This window comes from Musa acuminata, chromosome BXJ2-6 (assembly GCF_036884655.1).
Source record: "Musa acuminata AAA Group cultivar baxijiao chromosome BXJ2-6, Cavendish_Baxijiao_AAA, whole genome shotgun sequence".
NCBI lineage: Eukaryota > Viridiplantae > Streptophyta > Magnoliopsida > Zingiberales > Musaceae > Musa > Musa acuminata.
Genome location: NC_088343.1, coordinates 44,195,040 through 44,220,269, shown reverse-complemented (window position 1 = coordinate 44,220,269; position 25,230 = coordinate 44,195,040). Strand labels below are relative to the sequence as shown.

Below are 25,230 nucleotides of genomic sequence, written 5' to 3'. Positions count from 1 at the left end.
TTCTCGTCTGCAAGTGATATATTACACCTAAACAAGTCCTCACAATTAGTTCATACAGCAATCGCGATTCACTTCTTATGGATTCACATGATGAAGAAAGGCAAAGCACAGTAGGCCTGACTAAGATTGCCACCGTCCAACCAATGTTGTTCCACTGACCCCACACAAAATAAGAACAAGGTCTTGTCAGTATCTCCCTTGACCTCTTGCAGATAGACACCAGCAAGAGAGCTTTTGATGTCTAATTGTATTATGGGTGTGTAAAAGCATGTCAGTCATTGGTCTGGTCAGAATCAATTCAGGATGGAAATGAGTAATTCCTTATTGACTGTAACAATAGAATAGTGATGGCATCTCAGGTTGGTTCACTTGTCATTGATCATCTCCTATAATTATTATAGGGTTTGTGCAAGAAAAATAAAAAGGTATGGGGACTTGAAGGTGCTAAAATGGTGGTGGAGGATGATTACCTTTGGGAATTAATGCCATAGAAGGTGGAAGATTGACACATTCAAAGACTTGAATCTAATTGCACTGTCACTTTCTTTTCCCATTTGCCCATAAGATAATCAACAAATATAATGCATTAAACAGTGGTGGTCATGTTAATTTCATCTCATCATCGGATAAAAGACTAATGAAACAAGGAAAAAGAACAAGAAAAGACAATCTAGGGTTTGACATGAACATGCAGTACTCTCCCATTCTCTCACCCCAGTAAATTCCATCAGCTTATTCTTTTTAGGACGATGGCTACACGTACAGCACATGCAACTTTTTCTCACGTACGTGCATCTGCGAGACAATTGCAGGCAAGGAAACAAAGTTAGGCTTTTTCTTACCTCGAACTCACCATTCCAGACCGCGAGTATAGTCGAAAGCTGGATCCATAAACAGCACTCTTAAATTAGGGTTGTTCTGAATCTGGTGTTACATGGAGGAGACAGTAAGCTAGCTTTTTAATGCTCCTGCACCGGAGAAATCTACAGTAGTTAATCGTGCTACAGAGTAGAGAAATGATACAGCTGATCGAAAGGACAACAAAAGAAACAGGAGTTGGCATCCATTAAAACCAGCCAAGTGTCAGAGAAGTCTACATCTGAACGGGCAATGCCTAGCTAGGGATGTTTCCACGCAGCCATAAACAATATCTCCATTCGTAAGCTGAGAGATGCATCCACTGTTTGCCACGGCTGCCTGCAAAGATTGTAAAAGCTGAGAGCAGTGACAACGTTTCATCCAAGTCAACACCAGCAAAGAGAGAAGCGAAGGAAAAGGTTCGTCCGAGAACGATGAACTGACTACATGGAAGAGTAATTTTTGGTTGCTACGCGACATATTCTTCTCCATGTGAATATAAATGCATTGGAGAAACAAAGTCGGACGCCAAAAGAACCACATAAAGCACAAGCGGATTTGGCCACACAAACTCCTCCGAGTCTACATCATCATCATCATCATCACTACCCATTTTATGTGGAGAGAAGAATATTCTCATAATTAAGTTATTGTTCTATGATCAATCAAGTTATGCATGTGCCATCATTGAGGTGATATCATGATTCTGAGTTTTCACCTAATCTTTCCATTTATTTAAGCGTCTGCTCAACTTTATATCAACTGCTAATTGCTCATCTTCTGCTGCTAATGATAATACGCGTGAAGGAAAGCCATAAATGGTTTGTAAAACGTACCCAATTATTCATCTGTTCCTCGTCGCAGGCGAGACTATATCACCCAACAGACCCTCGTCGACGGCAGGAAGTGTTAGGGTTCGGTCAAGCAGGGACGGGGGTCGCTGTTCTTGCTGTGGATGGATCAGCGAAGGGCTCTGAGGGAACGGCGATGGCGGTGCATACAACTGCGGCGCCGATAAAGCTAGTTGTTGAGCTGCTGCGAGGGCTGCTGCGGTATGAAGGTGTGAGCCTCCACGAGGGTAAGACACGGTGTGGTGACAGTGCTGCCCTTCGTAGGTGGTGATCACGATGGTGGGATCTTCAGATGAACGCTCCACTCTCTTCTTCACCGTGCATTTGCTGTTGGTGCACCGATAGTAGCTCCTGCACAACTAGCCAGGAGTCGGTATACAATTTTTGCCTGAAATCTAGATTGAGTCTACTTTCTACTCTAATGATGATGTGACATATAAGCTATTTTCGCATTCAAGATCACAGAAACTAAAATGCTACAGAAGACTTCAACCAAACAAGAAAAAGTAGCAGATCGGAAGATGATCGACATGAAAAAAATGCTGAAAACAAAGAGTAATAATGGAATTAGAGAGAAACTGACCTCGGAAATGGGCTGTTCTTCACGGCTTTCTGCCCATATTTTCTCCACCTATAGCCATCTTCAAGGTGATCTATCTCACTCTTGGTCATGAATGCAAACCTGGGTTGTCGAGTGCGCTTGATTCCCTTCTTACAAGTTTTATTCCTACAAGCAGAATGGCAGGCGATGCCCTATAAGCAAACACTGAATCATCTAAAGAAAGAGGCTCAAGGATTTGCAATCGGAAAAGAAAAGCCGAACTAAGATCAACAACCACAAAGAGGATTTCACAGAGTAGGAGCCAAGCATTTCAAGAGTCCGAATTAATCATCTATTAGCATAAAAAATAAAGATGATTTTTAATCTCTTATCGACACCACGTCGAATAGCTGCTTTGTTTCAAACACCATATTATTCAGATCTTAATGATTTATCATATTGTCAACATCGACAATATCACTAGACATGATATTGTCGTCGTGTCGAATAAGATCAAATAAAAAGCACATATATATATTGTCTGTTCACAAAAGAAAACAACAACATTGGTGGAATCGAGACACCAAATGTGCATAACATACAACAGAACAAGTAAATGCTAATGCGATATTACTGCTAAGAACACCATACATACCAACGAAGATTATGCCATGTACTACAATATGTACTACTTCTTAAAGCAATCGGAATCACCTAATACCACCATTAATCATCTTAGAGATAAACACCAAGACATTAGGGGGGAGAGGGAGAGAGAGAGAGAGAGAGAGAGAGAGAGAGAGGAAACCGCGTAATCCTCGAAGGATCGAAAGGAACGCGGGCTGCAAGTTGCACTCCCCTCCCCCCACGCAAACATTTTACCCCCCGAGACGCCCCTTATTTACGTAATTGCCATCGTTGTAGGCAGAATTCCACCGTCTCGATTTCTTTCCGTGGCGACATTATCTCTATATTTTTGCTTCAAAATGTGATTATTTGGTATAATTATTTAGTAAACAAAGAATAAAGAAGAGTCAAAACTTCTCTCTCGCGTCCCCAATTCACCCCTACGAGTTGGGAGCTAATTACGTGAGTGCCACTGGCCGAAGGAGAAGACTGTAGGTATAGATAGAACTCACGCGGTATCGGCCGCCTTCTCGTCGCTCTCAGGCGGCGGCTCCTCGCTCGAGACCGAAGACGCAGCATCGCCGGAGGCCGCGGGAGGATCCGATCGCTCCTCCCTGGCTGCTTTTGCCGCCGCTGCCGCGGGGGCTGATCCGGACGAGGACTCCGGTACTTCGAGAAGCGGGGGGAACACACCTTCCTCCCCGACGCCAGGAGGACCCAGCGGCAGGCCCCAACCGATCTCCCCTTCGCCGTCGCCGCCGCCGCCGCCGTAGAGGTCCTCGAGGGAGGCGATCGCGGCGGCGGCACCGTCGCCAGAGAACGCCCAGCTGGATCCCCCGGAGGCGTCGGGTTCCAGCGCGGGCCGCTCTTCCTCCATCGATCCGATCGGAATTGGCGCGTCGGCGGCTTCTGAGATCAAAGAAGGGTAAGAGGAGGAAGAGTACCGGAGAGAGAGAGCGCTAGGGTTTCGGGTTTCGATTTCCTTCGCGTCGTCTTCTTCCGCTTCTAATTCCGAGTCTTCTCTTCTTCTACCCGAAGCACTTCGCTTTTGTTAAGCATGTCTTTTATCACTGCAATTAAGCAAAATTACACTTATATCCCTGAAAAGGCCCTAATTTTATATTTATTTTAAAATAAAATAAAATTATTTTTGAATTCAAACTCAAATTATTTTATTTTAAATAAAATACAATAAACAATTAAAAATTTTCAATAGAAATAATTTTATTTTTAATATATAAAAAACTTATATCTAACATGTATATATATTTTGTAAATTAAATATTAACCCAAAATTTTAATTTATTTTAACACTATAACTATCTAGGTTTGTTTGACCCAAATCATTTGTCAAAACATTTAAGTTAAAATTGATAATAATAAATTAATTTTAATCTTGTTCATTTTTATTATAAGTACTTGGGACATATTATAAATTTATAGTCTTTCATCTTTTGCTCTTTTATTTATCTACTCACATCATATTTCTCCATGAAGAAAAGAATAATATAGGTTAAGAAACAAATCAAACAATTCAACTAGTGGATTTGTCACTATCTTGCTCTAAGTTTGTTTTATTTGATTAAATTATTATATATATTTCAAATAATCTATTTAAAGAAACAAATATGATAGTCTTTTTTCCTCACCTAATAGTTCGATTGAAATATCGAACACCTATTAATATTATCTGCATACTCAAATCATAATTATGTGAAATGTAATTTTACTGATTCATCAACTCTCGGTGTCATCCCAGTAATTACTCAGTCTTACTTCGATCATGTTATAGTAAGTAAGAAAGATTAAATCAAAATCGAACTTAATGCAATTAGAAAAACTAAATAATCGATTTTGCTATTTCTTTTTAACCAATAAGGCTTGAATGTGTGTATTGTGTATTCCTCATGAGACTGTCGGAAGCCATACTCGATAGTAGGATTGTGTATGGAGACATGTCTTTGCTTTGTGTTAATCGCGGATTAGGTAGGATTTGGGCCACATCTTAATGATGGAGACATTATTTTGGAGGGGACGGCGGAAGATAAGGGTGTGGGACCCCACCTCGAATCTTTGCGAACCTAACTTGGTTTGCACGAAATCACGTTGGAGAAATTTATATTTCCCCACACCCACACCAACACGCAAACCCCCCCTCAAAGCATTGAGCTTCGCCGACACCTTTGATTCTTCTTCTTCTTCTAATAGGTGATCACTTTTATTTTTTTTCTCTTTGTTTTTATTTGAATTTTGAATAATAACATCAAATATACTATTTTTATTATTTTTTACATATATTCTATCAGGTCAACCGATGACTCAGAAGAGTTCTAATAATTATGGGTGATAGAAATCATACATCAGCATCCACAAGATCATCGAATCCCTTCAGCAATTTGTGTTGAGCTGAGAACCAGCAGTGCACTCAAGCTGTGTGTGATAGGTGGGTGCTTCTCGAGGGATGTTGATGTCCTGCTTCCGAGCCAATATGTGGTTCTTGGATTACTGTTATCCTTATCAAGTTTGAAGGATGCATCTCTCTCTCTCTTTCCTTCCTTTTGTTTTTCTCTTAGCGACTTCTCTTTCCAACTCAGCCAATCACTAGTGCGACTATAAGAACTCACTATATCTCCACCAGCAAATTGAGCCTCTCTCTTTTTCTCGAAGAAAAGTGAGAGCGGCACCTTTGTTATCGTCATGGAAAGATTCAGAAGGTTGTATAAATAGAAGAAAGCAATTAGAGTTGACTTGCCACTTATCATACCACAACTCTTCCTGCACATTAGGGTTTGACAGAGATCTTACGGAGACCAATGGTTCGTTCATCTACTGGGATGTTTGTTTCCTTGGAACAAAGGCTCGAAGCAGTTGTTCTAAAGTATGCTGCTGTATAGATAGATACATACGTACGTATGTATGTACAGGAATACATACGAGTAGGATAATTTTGGCTCTCCATACTGTTGTCTCCGTGGTTGTGCCGATTATTTATCTCCGGCCACTGTTGTTAGTGGGGAGACTATTCAGCCGTATACTGGTGATTTCTTGTTCCTTTGTGGAGCTCCAGAATGGATTCGTGAGCTCTTTTAGCGCATGTAGTAGTATCTTGACAAACCTTTCAACTGTTCATCAATGTGATGGAATGAAAGCCTCGTTGAGATCATATCTAAATGCAGTACTTGACCACAAACAAATGGCGATCTCTGAGGGACCGAGATGGCCCACTGATCTCGCTGTGGCTTTTGGGAAAGGTAAAAGGACTTGTGTCTGCTGGTGGATCCAATGGAAGCCCCACTGATCTCCAAAACTGGATGCAGTCCTGTCGGCAAAGGTCTCAGGCTGTGGCGATCATCACCACACTTCCTGTGTTCCATGATGATCTGTTCTTTACATGAGATAAAAATTAGTCCCAAAATCATGGTAGGGTTGACTAATATTTTTGCTTTCTTTTGTTAGTATCTCAAGTCAACAGGAGAAGAACAATGTGTAATTCATTAGTCTATGTTGGTTATCGAGCTTGAATTGGTTGCCCTTTGATGCTTAATGTGATTGTGTTGTTCCTTTGAAGGCATTCATTCGACCTACATGTTGGATTACAATCTATGAAGTTGGGGGGGTGGGGCAAAAAATCCTCTTACATACCAACCATTCGATCTGTTTGGATGGTGGCTCGACAGGTGATAACTGTTTGCAAGCAACTTTAGCTGGGAAAGATAAGATTGAGATGACATCTGAAAGGGACTGATTCAGAGGTAGACATAATCTAGTTGGGAGTATTCTCAATCCTTTGTGCGATTAAATAGAGGACCTTTTGTCCACTACAGTCTTTGTTTGCAGTATCACCTTCATGCTGGTCCAACCAGATATCTGTCTACATCCCCCACACACCAACAGCTCAACACACACACACAGATTGAGAGAGAGAGAGAGAGAGAGAGGAGTCATGGCCAAGGATGTGTCCTGTAGAATGATCATGTCTTAACTACCACACTGTAGAAAATTTACCTCCAGTAGTAACACAAGAAGTTCAACACACAGATAAAGAGATTAAGAGAGAGAGAGAGAGAGAGAGAGAGAGAGAGAGAAGAGTCGTAGCCAAGGATGTGTCGTTTAGAATGATTATGTCTTATCCACCACCACTATGATTGCTCATTCGACAGTACAAGTTTTTGAATAATTCTATCATTGAGGTTATATTTAATTTTCATCAGTGTAGCTACACAAACCAAACAACAATCATCCTGCAACCACTACAATAATGTCCTTAATTCTCAGGAATTTGTGTCCGTAAATACAAGTTCATGCAGAACACCTCAGTGAAGTCTCATCTTCACATCAAGATGTGTGTGGAGCCAAATTGATAGTGATAAAAGTATGTACCACATGATTCGAGCTGGTATTAAATACCTTATGAACTACTTTGTCCTCAGAATGGCTTGCAGGGTAGCACAAAACTGCTTAATTTATTGTACCTGCAAAACCAGCATGTTTACCGTAAGCCGACTCAAATACCAAACAACAATATGTAGATACATGTCAAAGTGTTATTGCTTTTTAAAGTTCTTTTTCCAGCAGACCAGTGGTTGTTCATTGTCACAGAGCATCAGTATGTAAGGTACGGCTAGAATCATAGTATAGAGGAACCAGAGGTCAATACATTATCAAAACCATAGCTTGCGTATTTTACAGAAGCAAGGAAAGATACACTTCAAGTAACCGGAAGTTTAATATTGCACCAATATTTCAAGTCTTGGAGATAATAAGATATCCTGCGATCATCCTTTGCCCGTTCTCCCAGTCAGGAATTGAATTCTATGCTAGTATGCAAGGCTTGTCTCATGACTTGATCCCAATGGCATCAGAAAAGTCAACAAATGGAAGGAAGGCCCCGATCAATTTATCCTCACATTGTCGTTTGTCTTAGATAATCACAGGTCATAAATGAGATGAATTAACCAGTCTAAGATCATTAAAATTTAATATCTTTGTATGGATATTTGAACATTGTCTTTGTATTTGTCTATATCAAATTTCATCTACAGATTCTTTTGATTACCAAATTTATGCTAAAGAGTATCCCTCAATTTGAAGAATTCATCTCAAGCTTTCAGATGCTTTCTTTATCTTTCATGTGAGCCAATTATTCCTTCAATTAAAACATTTCAGATATCAGTGTGTATGTCACAATCACGTACAAGATGTATGATCTTCTAGCATTCATGCACAATAAGTGTTATCTAAATTATGAAAAAAATACTTGTTAGACAACAATGTCTACCTCGGTGCAGTCATTTGTAACAACCCTACACAAAACTTTGATCTATGGTCCTTGTGGTCATTACTCAGCAGGCTGACATAGAAAAAACTAGGCTCCACTTTGAACTATAGTTTTCAATCATTTCTGTAGAAACAATATTCATGATAGATGTGGAGTTATGGAAAAGATTAATAGACTAATGTTTGTTTGGTTTGGATTCCAACTATGCTAAAAGGTAGATGAAGATGACTGTGAATCATTTGCAGAATGGTTATTTAGATGATGGAATGTGTTTCATGATGCTCAGAAGGTTTTAACGATCCTATGGTTTCTGTGGAGACACAGAACAAATTAATATATGCATGTAAGAACTCATTGCCTCACCACCACGTAATCAACAAACGTGTTTTTTTGTTGCAAGAGTATCAAAGCTTGAATGAGGCAAACAAAGCACCAACTGCTGGCAACATAGTTTCTCAGGAGTAAACTTGCAGCAGGATTTTACAAAATTAATGCAGATGCAACATTATTTAATGATGCGTGATCATGATATAAAGCAGTTTGTCATGATATGAATGGAGTGCTTATGTTACATACAGAAAAGTTTATTGTAACTCATGCAGAGGAGGCAGCAGCCGTAGCTTTGAGGTGTATTGTACATTTTGCACTGGAAATTAGTCTGAGATACATCAAAGTATGATCTGAAAGGGCACAAAGATCACATCTTCTGTAGATGTTATTCCCAATAAAATTACTATTAAGAGGTGTGGATGTTGTGATTATGGATATAAGCGTAATCTTGCTGCAAATTGAGATGTGAAACTGTCCAAGACTGCAACGTAGGATGTCATTTCAAGATCAATAGATTCAGTTGACCTCAAAAAGACTCCTGTACGTGATGATGCATCATATTAATGAATTCTGCTTCCATAGAAGAGAAGTATTCGCGATTGACTATCAATAGTTGCACTACGTAGTTTTTGCGCAAGCAGCCACAGTTTTGAAATAATTTCATGTGGACCTTAGACAGGTCTTTCTGAAATAAAGAAAGAATAGGGCATCCTGCGCCACAGATCCTCTTATAAACAAAACACCAGCATGCAGTACTCCCTAAATCGATACAGTTTATAGAAAATTATGTCCTATTCAAAGATGGAATTTTTAATATCACAAACAATTAACTAATGTTTCGGATAAGTTTACGAACTTCATTGAACAGAATCCAATCTGTTAACTCTCTATCAGACATGGAAGCTACCCAACTTCCGGCTACTTCATGAAACCAAAATCAATCCTTCTATAGCGAATTGAGCGTATCCAGCAATTAATCGACAAAAAAAAGTAACTGGAGCTTAAATCTTTCCCCAAAATTATAACGATTAAATTCATCGAAACCCCATCAAATTTCACACAGATTCAGTACCTTTGGATCGGAGGCGTCATAAGCTCCTCACCTCCATGACGCTCTTTGCACTGGGAGCGTACAAGGTGTACACAGACGCCTGCCGCTTCGCGACCTCGAGCTGAGACGTCCCCTCGGCGAAAGCCGCGGCGATCGCGGACGGATCTGAGAGCTCCTTGTTCTCGCGGAACCCGTCGACCGCCCTCCTCCTCGCGTACTCCCTGATGTTGTAGTCGCCGAACTTTCTCGCCGTTTTCAGGAGCGATCGGAGCAAGGAGAGTACTTCCGCCCTCAATGGAACCGACGCCACCGCCATGGAAGCCAAAACCGTTCCAATTTAGAGCTCGAATCGGGGAAGCTCTAATCGGCAGAAATTAGGGGAAAAAGATTGTAACGGTATCTTATGCCGTTATAATTATTATAACAAATCGGTATAAATTCTCGACCTGATACGAACCGAACTCGAGAGTTTAACAGACGTTGGCTAAACCGTATGGATTTGGGTTTGATTTGAGCTCATACGCTTGACACAATTGGGGCCCAATTGACCCAAATAACAACCGAGTTAGGCATGTTGAGTACATATCATTGCGGATTAAGATGTCAATAACATCATGTTTGAGGCTTATTGTATTATCTATCACTATTAAATTTATTAGATTCTATACCATCAAATAAATCAGGAGTACCAAAGAAATAAAAATGGTAGCAAAAATTAGCATGGAAACTTAATCTGATAAAGTAATGAATTGACTTAGATATGATCCCATCCAATTTGAGCATGCTTGAATTCTACTTCTCTTGTTTGATCCCTATGTATAGTTTCATGCTTGTTATTAGTAATTTTGTTCCTTGCATATATACACAGAAAAGGTAAAGAATTCATGCACTAGCTGATATCAAAATTCTTACATCTCACTGACACAGAGAGAGGTGGCAAAAAGAAAGCAATTTATTTGTTTCACATCTCTGAGAGTTTTTGGGATCATCAAAACATATTAAGATAAACACAAACAGCAATCAAATATGTGCCCAACACAATCTGTGCCACTGACACATCTTCCTCATGCAAAATCTGTAAGCCTTGCAAGCCAAATCCATCTATCTAAAGTTTTTTTCCATCTCCATACTACACCTGTACATAAACTTCACCAGGATCCTCAAAACAAAGCCATTTAACTAAATTGGAAAGGAAAGAATGGAGGGTGATAGCATCATGAACACTTTTTGACCAAGTATCAGAAAGTAATCAGGGAACTGCAACTAGTGGAGCTACTTTGCTTTCTTGAAGAGAGATAATGGTTTCGAAAGCACCAACTAAGGCCTTAACTTTGCTCTTCCTAGACTCAACAAGCTTGCTTGCAGTTTCCTCGATCACATTATTGAACAAACCTTGGGTGTCTTTCTTATCATTGACATCTTGATGTCTCAAGACAACATTAATAGCATCCGAGAGAGAAGCACTTGGTCCTACGCCATCTGATTCCATCCTGTTTCTAAAGCTCTCTGTCGCTATTTCTTTAGCCTTCCGATTGTCACCTACAGTCTGAACCTGCCTGAATCTGAGTCTCCTCGGAGGATTATTATTGTTTTCAGGCTGAAGGTTAACCATCTTACTTCTGCTGAAGTTTGACTTACGAGATGTGCCAATTTTATATTCTGAGTTAACACCAGTATTCCTTTCAGGAGCACTTTTTATTTCACTAACACAAACATCTCTGTAGGTTCTCTGCGATGCCTCTCTGTGCAAAACAGTTTCACTAGATCCGCCCAACTGAGATCCAGATTCCTTGAGCTCTTCATTCCTGTCTGGATGTGATCTGTGTTTTCGGAGTTTTTGCCTCAAGGCTTTCAGGTCAATTTTCTCCAAATTAGGCTCAAATGCACGGATAGTTTTATCCTTGAGACCAAAATTTCCAGCTTTTGCTTGATAATTCGTGGTGAAAGAAGGGATTACTTTCCTGTATTTTCTCAGCTTCATGCTTGATACCCTAGAAAACCGAGACTTGGTGGATGGAAGGGTTGACAGTGATTCAAATGCTTTTTCTTTGCCCCCATTAGACTTGTCTCCAACATTGATTATCTTCTCCCGGTACCTTGGATCAAATAGTCCTGTTGAAGAAATGGATGCAGGTGAAGATTTTACCAAGACCTTCAACTTTAAAGATGTCCCACCTACAAATGATCTATCAACCAGACTCTTGGAAGGGGGTAAGGTTGCCTTCTTCACTACTCTGGGTGTGGCAGATAAAATGTTGCTCTTGAAACATGATGGATGCTCTTGCTCAGACTCCAACCTGATTGATTTCATTGTTTTCCTTGCTGCAAAATTCTTCTTGACACATTTTGGTCCAACGGATATATCACATTGTTCCTCCTTTATGACTTTATGTCCATTAGAGCCTCCAGTTTCCTCATTTCTCTTCAGCATGTTCAACTCTCTCTTTGTTTTGTCACCTATTCTTGAACTCCTCACCTGAATCTGTTTCTTGGCGAATCCTGCTTGATCAATTGGTGTGTTCATGGTAGATGTGGAGCTTTTTTGAGATGGTGGAGTCTTTAGCTTCATGCTCAAAGCTTCCTTAGGTAATGCTTCTGCTCGATAGGCAGGTCTGCACTTAGCAGATGCCTTGCTCTTATGATTCAGCAATTTCAGACTTGATGGCCCCTCAGATGATCCAGGAAGAGCCTTCACCCCAATGTTCATTGATTGATTAGATGATTCATCTACTCCATTGGCCATTTGATACTCAGCAAATGCAATATCATCTATGATGGGAGATGCAATCCTCAATTCCATGCTTATCTGCTCCAATGATGATCCTTCCGTTGCTTTTTCTGCTTTATGCTCAGAAGAAGCAAAGTTTTCCTGAATTGTTGACGAAATCATAAACTTTATACTTACAGGTTCCTCGGATGAACCTTCTACCTTAGTGATGGGTATACACTCTTCAACAGCAACACCGTTCTGCAAGGTTGTTCTATCGAGTTTCGTGATTACAGATTCACAGGATAATCTTCTGGATTCATGCTCATCAGATGCAACATCCATAAATTCCTCTGATAATTTTTCATTTTGATTTGCAGCTGAATGCTCAAAAGATGCATTATTTTCTCGGTCATGTACTGTAGAAATATGCTTCAAGCTTGAGGATTCGCGAACAAATCCTGCTGCTAGATTGGTAAGGGAACTGGAAGTCCGAATTATCATCTCAGGTGGAAGATCCATCTGCTCACTGAGTCTAGTCTTATCAGTGAGTTCATCTTTTGTGTTAGTTGTCCTTGGCTTGAGCTCTGATTTGTGCTTTCTCTGATTTACAGTCATGAAATGTGATTGATTGTGTTCGCCATCAGGCATCTGGCTATTGGTTGAAGCCCCTAGGAAAAAGTGATGCCTTTTCTTTTCTTCATATTCATGCTTAAGTCCATATTTACAGAAATCATGGCAAGAACCTGTAGAAGGTCTTAAGTAGCGAGAAAGAATCTTCCCATCAGTATTTAAAGGATATGGTGTAGTAATGCTATCTGTTTCCACTGTTGCAGTTGTCCTTTCTACTCTTTTAGGCTTTACTACTTCAGGAATTACTGAACTAAAATCTGTCACTTGACTCATTTGAATTATAAATATAATGTGACTTGTGTCTTGACTTCTGCAACAAATAGGCAGGATTATGAGCACATAATAAGACAGACTAAGAAACATACCCAAGGAAGAATTATAGCGGCCAGACGAATTATAGAGTCACTTATGTTGCATTGGATACTACACTAAGACAGTGCAAAACTTCACAGCAATAAATAATCTATTCTGGGAAGATGAACATGCAAGAAACACAGTGCATCGTCAGTGATAAAGGAAAAAGCTATTAGTTTACAAAGAAACAACTTAATAAATTTGACAGAAAGTTGCATAAAAAATAATAACCATACTTTGAGTGCAAGAAGCATGTTCTTCGGTTTATTGTAAAAATTATCAAATTTTAGTATAAAATTATTATGCATTACCATACATCCCTAAGGAAGGAACCCTTTCCTTTCATACCTTCCGGTTGAGACCTATTAGTTATATAAAATATCAAACTCAAACAGAACTAAACTTACAACTTAATATATACATATTATAACTCCATTTTCCACTAACAATTGCATGACTTGTTTTTGTAAGATGACCGAAAAAAATAGAAAGTGCTTGTAGAACTAAAGAAACAAGCATTAGCATTAATCATATGTATTGCAAGTAATAGGAATAAGCCTGAATAAATTTAACCCTTCCTAAACCTCACATTGGAAGAAGTTTCATGCATTGAGCAATTCTTTTTCCTATTAAATGTACTCTCCAGACCTAAAGGCATTTAAAATGATAGCTACAGACAGCCACGGATCATCTTACATCTTCTACTCATGCCATTTCCAGACTTCTTTTTAAAAGAAAATAAAAAATCGCTTAGATAGAAGTACTAACACAATTGGAGCATAAAGGAAAAGAGGCATATTTCTCCATCTTGGAGAAAATTTCTGCCCCAAATTTGGCTCCAGCCAGTATCTGATGAGAGCTCCATTTGGATTCATAAAAAGTATAGGTCCTCTAAGCCGATAATTGATGCATACATGAAGTTTTCCATGTTGCTAACTCTAAATGTGAAGGCTAACATGAGTATCGATATCTCTCAGGACTCCTCATCACCCAGAAGTATAATTCCACGCAGTTGGCACCAAGAGAGATGGCCATAATATCAAAAGATCGAGTACTGGCCCGAAAAGCAAAGAAGAACAAATGGCTGCAACGTATTATAAATTTTACATATTTCATGGTCATAGTCGAAAGCTTTTGGTTAGCATTTGATATTCCCACAACGATATCAACACTTCCATCCAAATCCATTAAAGCAACAACAGAACGATAGGAAATCGAACAGAGCGTCGACAACCAAGCAAGAGACTCACTCAGAACCAATGCGATCAAGAACAAGAACGACGAGGAACCTCGGAAAAGCAAGAAAAGCGAATCAAATACGTGCCTTTTCAATCGAACGAGAAACAGGCAGGTGAGAGACCACAGCTAAAATGCCGAGAGATGGGCACCGATATCGCACCCTATGAGGATTCCCGGCCACCAGAAAGCGAGTAGAAGAGGATCCGGCCTCCCCTCTGGTGGATCTTGTGTGGGGCGACGGCGATTTCGGCGGATTCTGCAGGACGCGTGGTTTCTCTTCTGGAGAAACACGGTGAGACAGAGCGAGGAACGGCGAAGAGGGGGCCACCGACCCCACTTGACAGGGTCCCACGAGTGAGGAAGGTATTTTTGATGTTTACCGCGTTCTAATTAGGGACAGGCAAAACCATATGATACCCCAAACCAAACGGCCGATGATGACACAGTGGTTCGGTGAAAGGTTGCGGTTGAATATTCTCAACATATATATATATATATGATAGAAAATAATAATCTAGCAATGTTTAATATCATATAATAGCTTAATCCAAATCAAATCGAACCATTAGGGTTGAATGGAATTATTAGTTTCTAATTGGATTAAAATAAGATAGATCCGAATCAAAATACAGTATAATAAAAAAAGTGCATAAAGAATAATTATATAAAGAACACTAAACTTGGAGTGAATACTGCCTTGACTTGTTTATTTCTGGAAGTTGACATTGGTTAGCTCATAGAACTGACTCATGTTCTTGTAGATGTAGTTCAAATGATGTCAACTTTTATGATCAGTTGTATGTTCCAAAATTTACCTTACTACTAAATGATTGTTAACTAGTTAAAGTGTTAGATAATAATATAAAAAAAAAATAAAAAAGGCTAATGTAAACAAATAATCTAAAAGCTACTCAATGAAGTGATTCCGCAATAATGCTAGTTTTGACCACTAAATATTCCATATCGATCGATTCATAGTGTCTCGGACCATTTAACCATCACAATTGGAAGATCTATTAGCACTCTTAATGTATACATATTAATTATATTCTACTATAATAATAATAATAATATATTTTTTTTAAGGACTAAAAAGAGGAAAAAAAAAGAAGAGGTTTTCTTTAAAAAGCACACGACACCTTGTCGATCGTACCTACAAGATTACCCGCCACTTGTGCCCTCTTGTCAGCTTGCGGGCCCCACGGAAGTCGCGAAGTAAGAATTCGTGGACGTACGGAATATGTTCTGATATACGACTCTATAACAATTATAAATAATTGTTAATGGGAGCTTATTTTTTCACTTAATAGAAGAAGGGCGAAAGAAAGCAGCGCGACGGCGGCTTTGGGTTGCGCCCAAAACTTGGGACTTTTGATGTCGAGGCGGACTGCCTTCCTCCACCTGAAGCGCCTACTGGGAGCGTCGAGGTCGCCCCTTCCTCCTTCGCCGCGATCCGTTCTTAGGTCTCCCGCGCCCCCTCCGCTTCTGCAGAGGCGCAGCTGTTCCTCCTCGCCCCTCCTGAGCTTTTTCTCCGGAAACACGGCGGTTTCTGATGCGTACGAAAGCAATCTTTTTCCCGTGCATCAGGGGCACGGAGAAAGACGCCTAGGGGAGTCGCAGACGGAGGAGGAGGTGGCGAAGTACATCCCGGTCAAGGCCTTCTTCCTCTCTACTAGGTGTCCCTTTAATCTTTCCAATCTCGTTCTTTCTTTTGTTACTTTTAGTTCTTTTCATCTGCAATTTCTTATCTGCTTTAGTGCTCGTGGACTTTTTTGCTTGAAAAGAACTGATCTTGTTGTGTAATTTGTTGTTTAGGTTCTACTGTTTTTCCTTTTCCTCTCTTCTTTGGTATGGAATTCTTATTTACTGCCAATATTCCCCAACTTAATGATAATGTCATGCTTTACGATTTCTTAACATGTTGGTAATTATTTAGGACGCTCTGCTATTTTGTATGTGTCAACTATTGTAGAGGTTTCTGAGAATGATTTGTTTTGGCAGCATTGATCTGAAGAGCCTGCAGACCGAGAATTCAAGTGATGTAATTCCTCCGACTTCTAGATCATCTAACTGTGTTGCTCTGCGCTACAATGATTTCCAGCCTGAAACATCAGTAAGATCGATTGTCTAATCTGCTTACATGTATCTTACATTGCGTAATCATTCTTGAAGAAGCAATTTATTGATTCTTGGCATTATGATATTCCCTCAATGTTTCATTCAAGATGTTATTCAACAGAAGTTTGTGATGCTTTCTGGTGATCTGCATACTTGACACTAGTTTAATGGGTAACTTCTGTATTATTTTCTCACATCTCTGATTTATACCACAATCTTCCTATGATTTCTGATGCAACCATCTATGTAACACCGTGGGTTAGTCTCATGCATATATCATGTATGATTTTTTAAGGTTTTTGTTCGTTGATTATCTTTTTGACATGCACAAAGTGATAATGCAAGGGAAAAATGCTGTTATTAGATCACCCGTGGCATTTTTTTGTATTATATCCTCAAGTCTCAAAATGATGGTCGTATGCAGACTTCCGCCAATATGTGACCTGCAGAGGGTCCATGCAAACAACCTCATTCCTGCAAGCAAAGAGGTTATTTTTGTGACTTGGTTCCTAGTCACTTGGATGGCGTAAGAGCTATCTTACAGCAGCCCCAAAGCTGTTTCTGTTAAAATTTTAAATCTGCAAACAGCAATCGTACTTATAATTTGGGTTATTTTGGGCAGTTTGTGTCCTTGTGCCTACAATATGCTAATATTACACTATATATTTTATTATATGCAATATGTGATACATCACTAAAAATCTATTATTCAAGTTATGCATCCTTAGCATATAAGTCATACATAACATGGTTTGTCTTACTGGTCCGTATTAGTGTATCGACCTGTCACATACTTAGTTGGTTTTACCTAGGTCGTGCGGCACCTTTGTATGTCCATTCGTCAAGGGTCAGCTTCCCCGAAACCTCTCATGGTCCCTTAAGTACTTGTAAAAAAGAAGACGGGATAGAATAAACGTTTAACTTAAGATCCTCCAAGCAATCATTTCAGCAAACACTTGATAAGCAATGCAAATTACAAACATAGACTTCGCAAGCTCTGAATGGTCATGTGACAAATGGTCCAAGGTGGTTCACCGTGGCCAAAAGTCATCACAAGTGCCCATATAATACTGTTTTGGAACAAGGCAGCGAACCAGCCCTAGACACTACCCCAAAGGCCTATTTAGTCATGTGCCACCCAGGTAGCTCCCGGGCGTTGTGCTGGCTGACACTTCGCACCACTCTGTGGAGCTAGAAAACCCTCAAAATTACTGCTTGGATGGCCTGTTTCTTGATAGTTTTGCCTCTGTGCGACGACTGCACACTACCTACGTTTACAAGCCTCAAACGGCCAACAAGCCAACCAAAATGAGACTATCAAATCTAGTGTAAGCCCTCTATATGCTGTGCAAAGCATGAACAAAACCGAAAGACATGGACATACACAAACATTACATCGAACACTCTGCTTACAGCTTTGTTCGTGACAAACCGACTGTCGGTATGGTACGTACCAATGTACCGACATATGATACAATAGGTTGTACCGATGTATTGGTATGTGTCGCCTATAATGATCCCCTATTGGACCGGTACATACCGCTTGTACTGATCGATATACCGTGGTATGACAAACCTTGATACATAACATATAAATTTTATATCATATGTTATAAAATATGATTCATATTTAGCATGATCTAATAAATTATAGTCTGGTTGGTATGTCCTGGTTTGAACAGTAAAGTTATGGTATATTTTTTAGTTCTTAATTCTTATAAATTTATTTCTTTGCAGGACAGTGTGGTCAAAGAAAGTGTACATTATCGCCATGTGATTGTATTCCAATACGGTTCTGCCGTGTTGTTCAACATTGCAGATCATGAAGCTGAGCGGTATCTAGATATAATCCGGAAGCATGCATCTGGATTGGTACCAGAGATGAGAAAGGATGGTAAACTTATACAATAAATCATCAGTCTTTCATTTTCATGAATATTTGAACTTATAACTAGTAAGTTAATTGTTGTCATTGGTTGATTGTCATTCGACCTGCATTTTCGATACCCTCCAGTTACATATATAGTATTTTCCTAGAAAAAATGATTAGCCTTGATTGAAGCTAAAAAGGTGATCAAGTATAGTGGTTGATTTTAGATGTTTGTGGAAAGCAATGAGAGGACAAATATTTAAGGTCATTCAGTTATAGGCTTATGTTCATATATGGGTTGAGAAATAGTGTAGACTCACAACCTGTTAGACTTATAGAAGTTGAGTGTACCTCATGAGATGAACACTGTTAGGACTTTAGACAAATTGCACTGCATAAGTATGGAAAGGTGGGAAATTTGGTTTGAGTTGGTTACTGAGCCATCTTAATGAGACATCGAAAGTTATTATTATATTAATAGTAAGAAAAAACACATGACACCTTTCAATATAGCTTGGCATCACATCTTTCAGCTCCATCTGCAGTTGACGTATACTCTTCTTTGGTAGATTTGATTCTGGGTATTTTACTGTGCATATTTTGTAAAAGACTTTTAATCTTGTTAGATTATTCTCTTCTTCACTTTTTTCTCTTATGTCCATTTTGGTTGGAAACAATTTCCCTAGAAGTGCAAATATCTATAGAATTACATCTTCAATAGAATCTGAAAAAGAATTTTCAGCTTATAAAGTTAAGCCACTTTATGTTGCATGATCAGATTATGCTGTAGTTGAGAAGCCATCATTGGAAGCATGGATGGAAGGAGGTCTGGACTATATAACTCTAAAATGTTTGGATATTGATGGAATACGCATAATTGGAAGTGTACTAGGTCAAAGCATTGCTCTCGATCATTATGTACGACAGGTACTCATGAATCACAAGCCCCTTAAGTCTTTCGGACATCTATTTTCTACTAATTTTAGAATGATGTCTTGCTCAAGTAAGTTAGGTAAATTCATTTCTTGATTGAGCGAAGAAAGTATGGTGTGAAGATTTTGATGTTATATGTCTTCTTTGTTTTTGCAGGTCGATGATATGGTTGAGGAATTTACAGACATTAATCGTGGCATGGAGAAGACTGGAACTTTTAACATGAACAGGAATAAACTGTTCCAACTTGTTGGAAGGGCAAATTCTAGTCTTGCTGATGTGATTTTAAAGCTGGGCCTTTTTGATAGGTAAGTGCATTCCAATTGAAGGAACTTTGATGCAACTTATTCAGCATGGATATTGTGCAAATATCATAAGATACAGATACACATGCAGAAGTTGCAATATAGACACAATATCATGGATATAAAATGTTGTACATATTGTAATTCGACATAAGTTTATATTTTTGGAATAGATAGTTCACGACAAGTAATAAGTAATTAATTAGTGTTCCTACAATTTTCATTATTAAAGTTAGAATTTACTAATATTATGTCTTAAATGTAGAAGAGATAGCAAGAACATAAGATAAGTGAATTTCATTGTTTTAGTTATATTAATAATTGATACAAACACCATATAAATAATTTGTTTAATCATACACCCTTCTCCATGACAAAAGGAATCAACATTAAAGCAAGACAGTATTTTCAGGAAGTATTCATGAGTATGCTTGAAGTATCTAATATTTTTTTATAATAATGTAGTAAACTAGATACTTTTTTCAAGTATCTGAAAAATATAATGGAAATATTCAATCTGAAAAATGTACCCGATATGGAGATGGCAAGGAATTTGAAGACTATCTGTGTTACATAGGATGCAACATTGAGATTTGGTATAGCATTTTAATTGCTAGATCTCATGGAGGAAATAGCATGACAGATAATAAGTTCTGCTAATTTAGTTTCATTGTATTATTGTATTTAAACAAGCAACATGATGTGCATGTGGATGTATCTCGATATATCGGTTTTCAGTACCATGTACATGTATCTACATCTCTGAGAATTTTACATATATGACTGAAACATATCCAGATCTTTTAAAGTCGGTTCGATGGTTTTTCGGTCTCTATTTTTGCATATGACACCTTAAGCCTAAATGAAGACAATCCTTGGTATCAATATTCCTTTTACGTGTGAACTGGGATTTATTTCTTATTGTCATGTTGGAGTTGCATGTTGGTGTTATACATATTTATATATATATATATACATATATATATATATATATATATATGTATATATATGTATATGTATATATATATATGTATATATAAATATATATATATGTATACATATGTATACATATGTATGTACATATATATACATATGTATATATATATATATATATATATATATATATATATATATATATATATATATATATATATATATATTGCCCTCTCAATCTGAAAATGAAATTTGCTATATATATATATATGTATATGTATATGTACATATATATATATACATATATATACATATATACATATATAGATATACATATATACATATATACATATATACATATATATATATATATACATATATACATATATATATATACATATATATATACATATATATATATATACATATATATATATATATACATATATATATATATACATATATATATATATATATACATATATATATATATATACATATATATATTCTTATTGTCATGTTGGAATTGCATGCTGGTGTTTTGCAATCTTTTAGCAAATTTCATTTTCAGATTGAGAGGGCAATATTTGTTTTTAAAATTTTAGGGAAAATGAATGGCAGATCTAATTACCTTTGCATTTCAAACCCTTAGTTGATCACCTATAATCAGTAAACTAAGTTAAACATGTAGGTTGCCGAATTGGTTGCTTCAGTGCCAGTTCAGTATACTTATTTTTCTTATGCTCAAGCATGTGGTAGTATTACATGACCTTTTTTTTTCAGGTCCGAAATTGCTTGGAAAAATGCGAATTATGCCCAAATTCTGGAGTATCTAAGAGAAGAATACGAACTTGCACAACGTATCGGAAACCTCGATTTTAAACTGAAATTTGTGGAGGTACCATCTTTTCTACTTTCTATACCATCTATTCTGGTTTTAATTGGAAGAACTCATCTCCTAGTCAAGTGTCTGGGCGAGATGACTGCTCCAATCAAATTGTTGTGGCATGTGCCCTGATCATTTTAATGTTTGTTTTCAACCGATACACATTCCATTTTTCAGACTAATCAGATCCCGCTATTGTCGAATGTGCACTTTTACTAATAATCTCTGGTTGTCTTTGCAGCACAACATCCATTTCCTTCAAGAAGTCCTCCAGAACAGAAAAAGTGATCACATGGAATGGTTAATCATTATATTGCTATTAGTGGAAAACATCCTTTCATTTTACGACCTCGCAATGAAGGTTTAGACGCAGTTTTCCATCTAAGAAGCCCGGATTGCCGACTAGGGCGACCATTTCATGAAAATGCATGGTGATGCAACTTCTGGAACCACAACCTTGTGCTCCCTTCCCAAAATGCTAACCATGTCTCCTTCTTGGAGTTGGATGCAAAAAATCATTCATTCCATGTAGAACATCATTCATTATTTACACATTTCTTTTGGTCAGATCCTACTTCTTGTGGGGTGATGAAGAGGCAAAAAGCACCAATATCTCTCATAGCCGATGAATTATTATACTGGCAATTTTTTCCTGAACCAGTTTACATAATCTTTGAGATAACCACTTACAAGTGGGTTATATGTATACATGTTTATCTCATTTTACATCATCTCTTTTTGCTTGTTATACAGCATATGAAAACAGAAGCACGCAAATAACATTTTTTGCTCTCTGCGATTCAAATTCTTGGTTGGATGGATGTTAAATTACTGCATATTTATGTGATCGATTCAACTGCACAAGGCATGCAGTGATGAATGTTCTGAACATAGAGATGGATCATTCCGATCTTTACGTGCATGCAGTGATTAGCTTGTTTTCCGTCAAACATATTGTTGGACTACAAGAACGGAGAAGCAGGAATCGGTGAATTCCGAGGAAGCTAACATATCCCCCACCATCCCCAGCTCCGGCGACTCGATCCACTCGTCCATTACTTCACCCAACCACGAACTAGACCCCTGCCGCCGCCCCACCAGCACGAGGTCGTACGCCTTATCGATGGACTTGATGAGGCCGATGGTCTCTTCCACGTTGCTCACCACCACCTCCTCGATCGCCACCCGCTCATTGTCGGCGTTGTTGATCTGGAACTCCCGGAGGAGCTCCTCGTCGCAGATGACGTCCTTGTCTCTGTTGCGCTCCGTCGGCGGGAGGACCCGGGTGACGTCGACGCTGACGCCGGCGTGCAGTGCCATGCGCGCGCCGCACGACAGAGCTTCCCGGTCGTCGGCGCCGCCCCAGAACAGGATCTTGACGTGGTACTGGAACTGCCCCGGCACGATTTGCCCGAAGCCGGCGAGGGCGTGGTGGACGAGGATGCCGACGGAGCAGGGAGCCTGCAGATGCAAATCACGAATCATCATATCATGCTCCGGCCAGAACTTGCAGCTCATCAGACAAACCATCGATCGAAAGGTTTGCGCCCACCTGAGTGAGGACATTGGAGATGATGCTGCGAGTGGCTTGATAGAGTTCCGCATTGGCCCCCAACTCCTTCCTCGGATACGGGACAACAACGAAGTGAACGTTCTTTTCCACGGAGAGCGAGCAGATGTCGTGCTGCATGCTCTTGTAGGGGGAGACCGCGGTGAACGGCTGGACGGCGACGATCCCCTTCTTCGTCTGCTCGTAGTTGATGAAGACGTTGTGGAGGCGGTCCATCTGGTGCGCGTCCAGCTGCCCCTTGCGGTTCTTGTGAGCGATGATGGTGGAGGTGGCCCGGCCCATGAGCTCCACGAGGTGGAGGACGTAGACGCAGATGGGGGTCTGCTCGTCGGCGGAGGACGCCTCCAGGAGGTTGAGAATGTGCGGGACGGGCTCCTCGTTGAGCACCGGCGCCACCAGGCGAAGCTCCGCCTGCGGCATGAGGTGCTGCACCGTTCGACAGCCCATGACGTGGTCGGAGCTCAAGGGGTCGTAGAAGATGGCCACCAACGACGAGCTTATCGCCGTTATACAGACACCAGAAACAATGAGAACCGCATAAGCCTGCTGATTCATAATCTGCGGTACACAGGCACAGCCGCATCAGCCAAGAGGAGGTGAGGTGAGCGATGATGAGCTCGTAGATCGTGCAGAAAGTAGGTCGTGAGCAGAACAGAGGGCAGTCAAGTCGAAGAGATGAGCAACGAGGGAGGGTTGTGGACGTACGGGAGTGCCGCTGTATGCGTCTGCTAAGCCCATGTAGTTGGCGATCTGGACGAGGCCGGTGAAGTTGAGCATGAGGCCCATCAGGGCAGCATTGCGAATCGGCATGTTGAAGTATATGGCCGGCACCATTGCGGACAGGGTCTTGACGGTGTAGCCTGCAAACATGTACAGCAGCAGCGCCACAGACATCTTGGGGTGTGTGACGGTGGTAAAATCGATCCACCTGCCTGCGATGAGGTAGGTGAGGGGTATGAGCAACTCGGCGGGGATGAACTCCCCTCGTTCGATGAGCGCCGTCCCCAGCGGTGGCCCGTCGGGCACCAACAGCCCCAAGTAGACGGACGCTTCCCAGTGGGATGACAGGTAGGAGTCGCTGAAGGCGCCCATGGCGATCACGGCGAGAATCACCATTATGACGTGGCCCTCCCAGACGCGGCCACCCTTGGGGGTCCGACGTACGATCCACCGTATCCATGGCTGGAACACAAAGAAAAGGAAAGCTACCAAGATGACATAGCCGACCATCTTGCTCGCTGCTTCCAGCGCACCCATGCTCAGGTTTCTGGACACCGTCACTATGGTGTAGACGACGATGTAGAAACTGCTGCCCAGGTCAGCGATCAGGGACGCCGACATGGTGAGGCGACCGAGCTCGGTATTGAGCAGTCGGAGCTCCGCCAGGATGCTGCCCACCACAGGGAACGAGCTGATGGAAGTGATCATGTTGATGTAGTCAAGGCATGTATAATAGCCGATGCCCTCTATCATGTAGTCCTCTCGGATCTTGAACACCTTTTTGAGCTCGTTAAGGAGGAGGTAGGGCACGACCACACTGGATATGGCGATGGCGAAGGCCTTCTTCCCGCACCGCTTCAGGTGGCCGGGTTTCATCTTCACACAGACAAAGAAGAAGTGCATCTGGATGCCGAAACTTGCTGCGGTGCGCATCAACGAAAGCCCTTCCGCCCGGAAAACCGTACCCAGGTACCGCTGTCTGATGTGCTCGTAGTCGGGTGCCGCACCGCCCAAGCCGAAGAGATAATGGAAGAAGGTAAGCACTCGAGTCACTACGTACGGAAGAGTCGGCCCTAAAAGAGCACCACTCTGAAACAATGACACCAGTCGACGTACGTACGTACGTAAGCCAAACATTAAACGCCGCCTGCATCGCTAATCATTCGAGGAGAGAAAGAGAAGGGTGCAGGGTTTTACGATTATGTCAGACACGACGCGGGGTTGGTTGTAGCGGCGGAGGAAGAAGTAGATGGCGTAGGATGTGAAGACCATGATGACTATCTGGAGCAAGAAGAGGGGCAACGCATGGGACAGGGGTCGCTCGTTATAGAAGACGCCGTCGGAGAAAGGGTCGGCTGGCCGTGTACAGGCTTCATAACTGGGCAAAGAGTTATTCGCCATGCCCTCCCCTTCCCTTCTTCTCCTG

At 40.3% G+C, this 25,230-nt stretch overlaps 4 protein-coding genes across 4 annotated transcripts; 1 reads left to right on the top strand and 3 right to left on the bottom strand.

The window, feature by feature from the left end:
* Positions 1-882: 882 nt before the first annotated feature.
* Positions 883-3,910, bottom strand: LOC135615888 (probable WRKY transcription factor 57). Its single transcript, XM_065114969.1, has 4 exons — positions 3,390-3,910; positions 2,293-2,436; positions 1,695-2,060; positions 883-1,197 (listed from the first exon to the last, which is right to left on the bottom strand). The coding sequence occupies exons 1-3, from the start codon at positions 3,752-3,754 to the stop codon at positions 1,703-1,705; spliced, it is 867 nt and encodes a 288-aa protein (XP_064971041.1). The 5' UTR covers positions 3,755-3,910; the 3' UTR covers positions 883-1,197; positions 1,695-1,702.
* Positions 3,911-15,786: 11,876 nt separating this feature from the next.
* LOC103990098 (protein RETARDED ROOT GROWTH, mitochondrial) lies at positions 15,787-22,311 on the top strand. The gene is made up of 7 exons (XM_009409129.3): positions 15,787-16,145; positions 16,471-16,582; positions 18,325-18,481; positions 19,236-19,384; positions 19,547-19,698; positions 21,412-21,526; positions 21,756-22,311. The coding sequence occupies exons 1-7, from the start codon at positions 15,844-15,846 to the stop codon at positions 21,879-21,881; spliced, it is 1,113 nt and encodes a 370-aa protein (XP_009407404.2). The 5' UTR covers positions 15,787-15,843; the 3' UTR covers positions 21,882-22,311.
* A 136-nt stretch (positions 22,312-22,447) lies between these two features.
* On the bottom strand, positions 22,448-23,639 carry LOC135613732 (cation/H(+) antiporter 15-like). Its single transcript, XM_065110769.1, has 2 exons — positions 23,067-23,639; positions 22,448-22,975 (listed from the first exon to the last, which is right to left on the bottom strand). Exons 1-2 carry the CDS (start codon positions 23,637-23,639, stop codon positions 22,460-22,462), a joined length of 1,089 nt encoding a protein of 362 aa, XP_064966841.1. The 3' UTR covers positions 22,448-22,459.
* Positions 23,640-23,666: 27 nt separating this feature from the next.
* LOC135614010 (cation/H(+) antiporter 15-like) lies at positions 23,667-25,205 on the bottom strand. The gene is made up of 2 exons (XM_065111003.1): positions 25,002-25,205; positions 23,667-24,893 (listed from the first exon to the last, which is right to left on the bottom strand). The coding sequence occupies exons 1-2, from the start codon at positions 25,203-25,205 to the stop codon at positions 23,667-23,669; spliced, it is 1,431 nt and encodes a 476-aa protein (XP_064967075.1).
* Positions 25,206-25,230: the final 25 nt, after the last annotated feature.

Bases quoted from the DNA above. Each gene is read 5' to 3' on its own strand.
- LOC135615888 (XM_065114969.1), bottom strand. From the start codon at position 3,754: ATGGAGGAAGAGCGGCCCGCGCTGGAACCCGACGCCTCCGGGGGATCC. The intron at 2,437-3,389 runs GTGAGTTCTATC...TTCTGCTTGTAG, and splicing joins GAGAAGGCGGCCGATACCGC to GAATAAAACTTGTAAGAAGG. The intron at 2,061-2,292 runs GTCAGTTTCTCT...CTAGTTGTGCAG, and splicing joins AAGAACAGCCCATTTCCGAG to GAGCTACTATCGGTGCACCA.
- LOC103990098 (XM_009409129.3), top strand. From the start codon at position 15,844: ATGTCGAGGCGGACTGCCTTCCTCCACCTGAAGCGCCTACTGGGAGCG. The intron at 16,146-16,470 runs GTGTCCCTTTAA...TTGTTTTGGCAG, and splicing joins GCCTTCTTCCTCTCTACTAG to CATTGATCTGAAGAGCCTGC. The intron at 19,385-19,546 runs GTACTCATGAAT...TTGTTTTTGCAG, and splicing joins TCGATCATTATGTACGACAG to GTCGATGATATGGTTGAGGA.
- LOC135613732 (XM_065110769.1), bottom strand. From the start codon at position 23,639: ATGAATCAGCAGGCTTATGCGGTTCTCATTGTTTCTGGTGTCTGTATA. The intron at 22,976-23,066 runs GTGGGCGCAAAC...TTGCATCTGCAG, and splicing joins TCTCCAATGTCCTCACTCAG to GCTCCCTGCTCCGTCGGCAT.
- LOC135614010 (XM_065111003.1), bottom strand. From the start codon at position 25,205: ATGGCGAATAACTCTTTGCCCAGTTATGAAGCCTGTACACGGCCAGCC. The intron at 24,894-25,001 runs GTAAAACCCTGC...TCATTGTTTCAG, and splicing joins GCGTCGTGTCTGACATAATC to AGTGGTGCTCTTTTAGGGCC.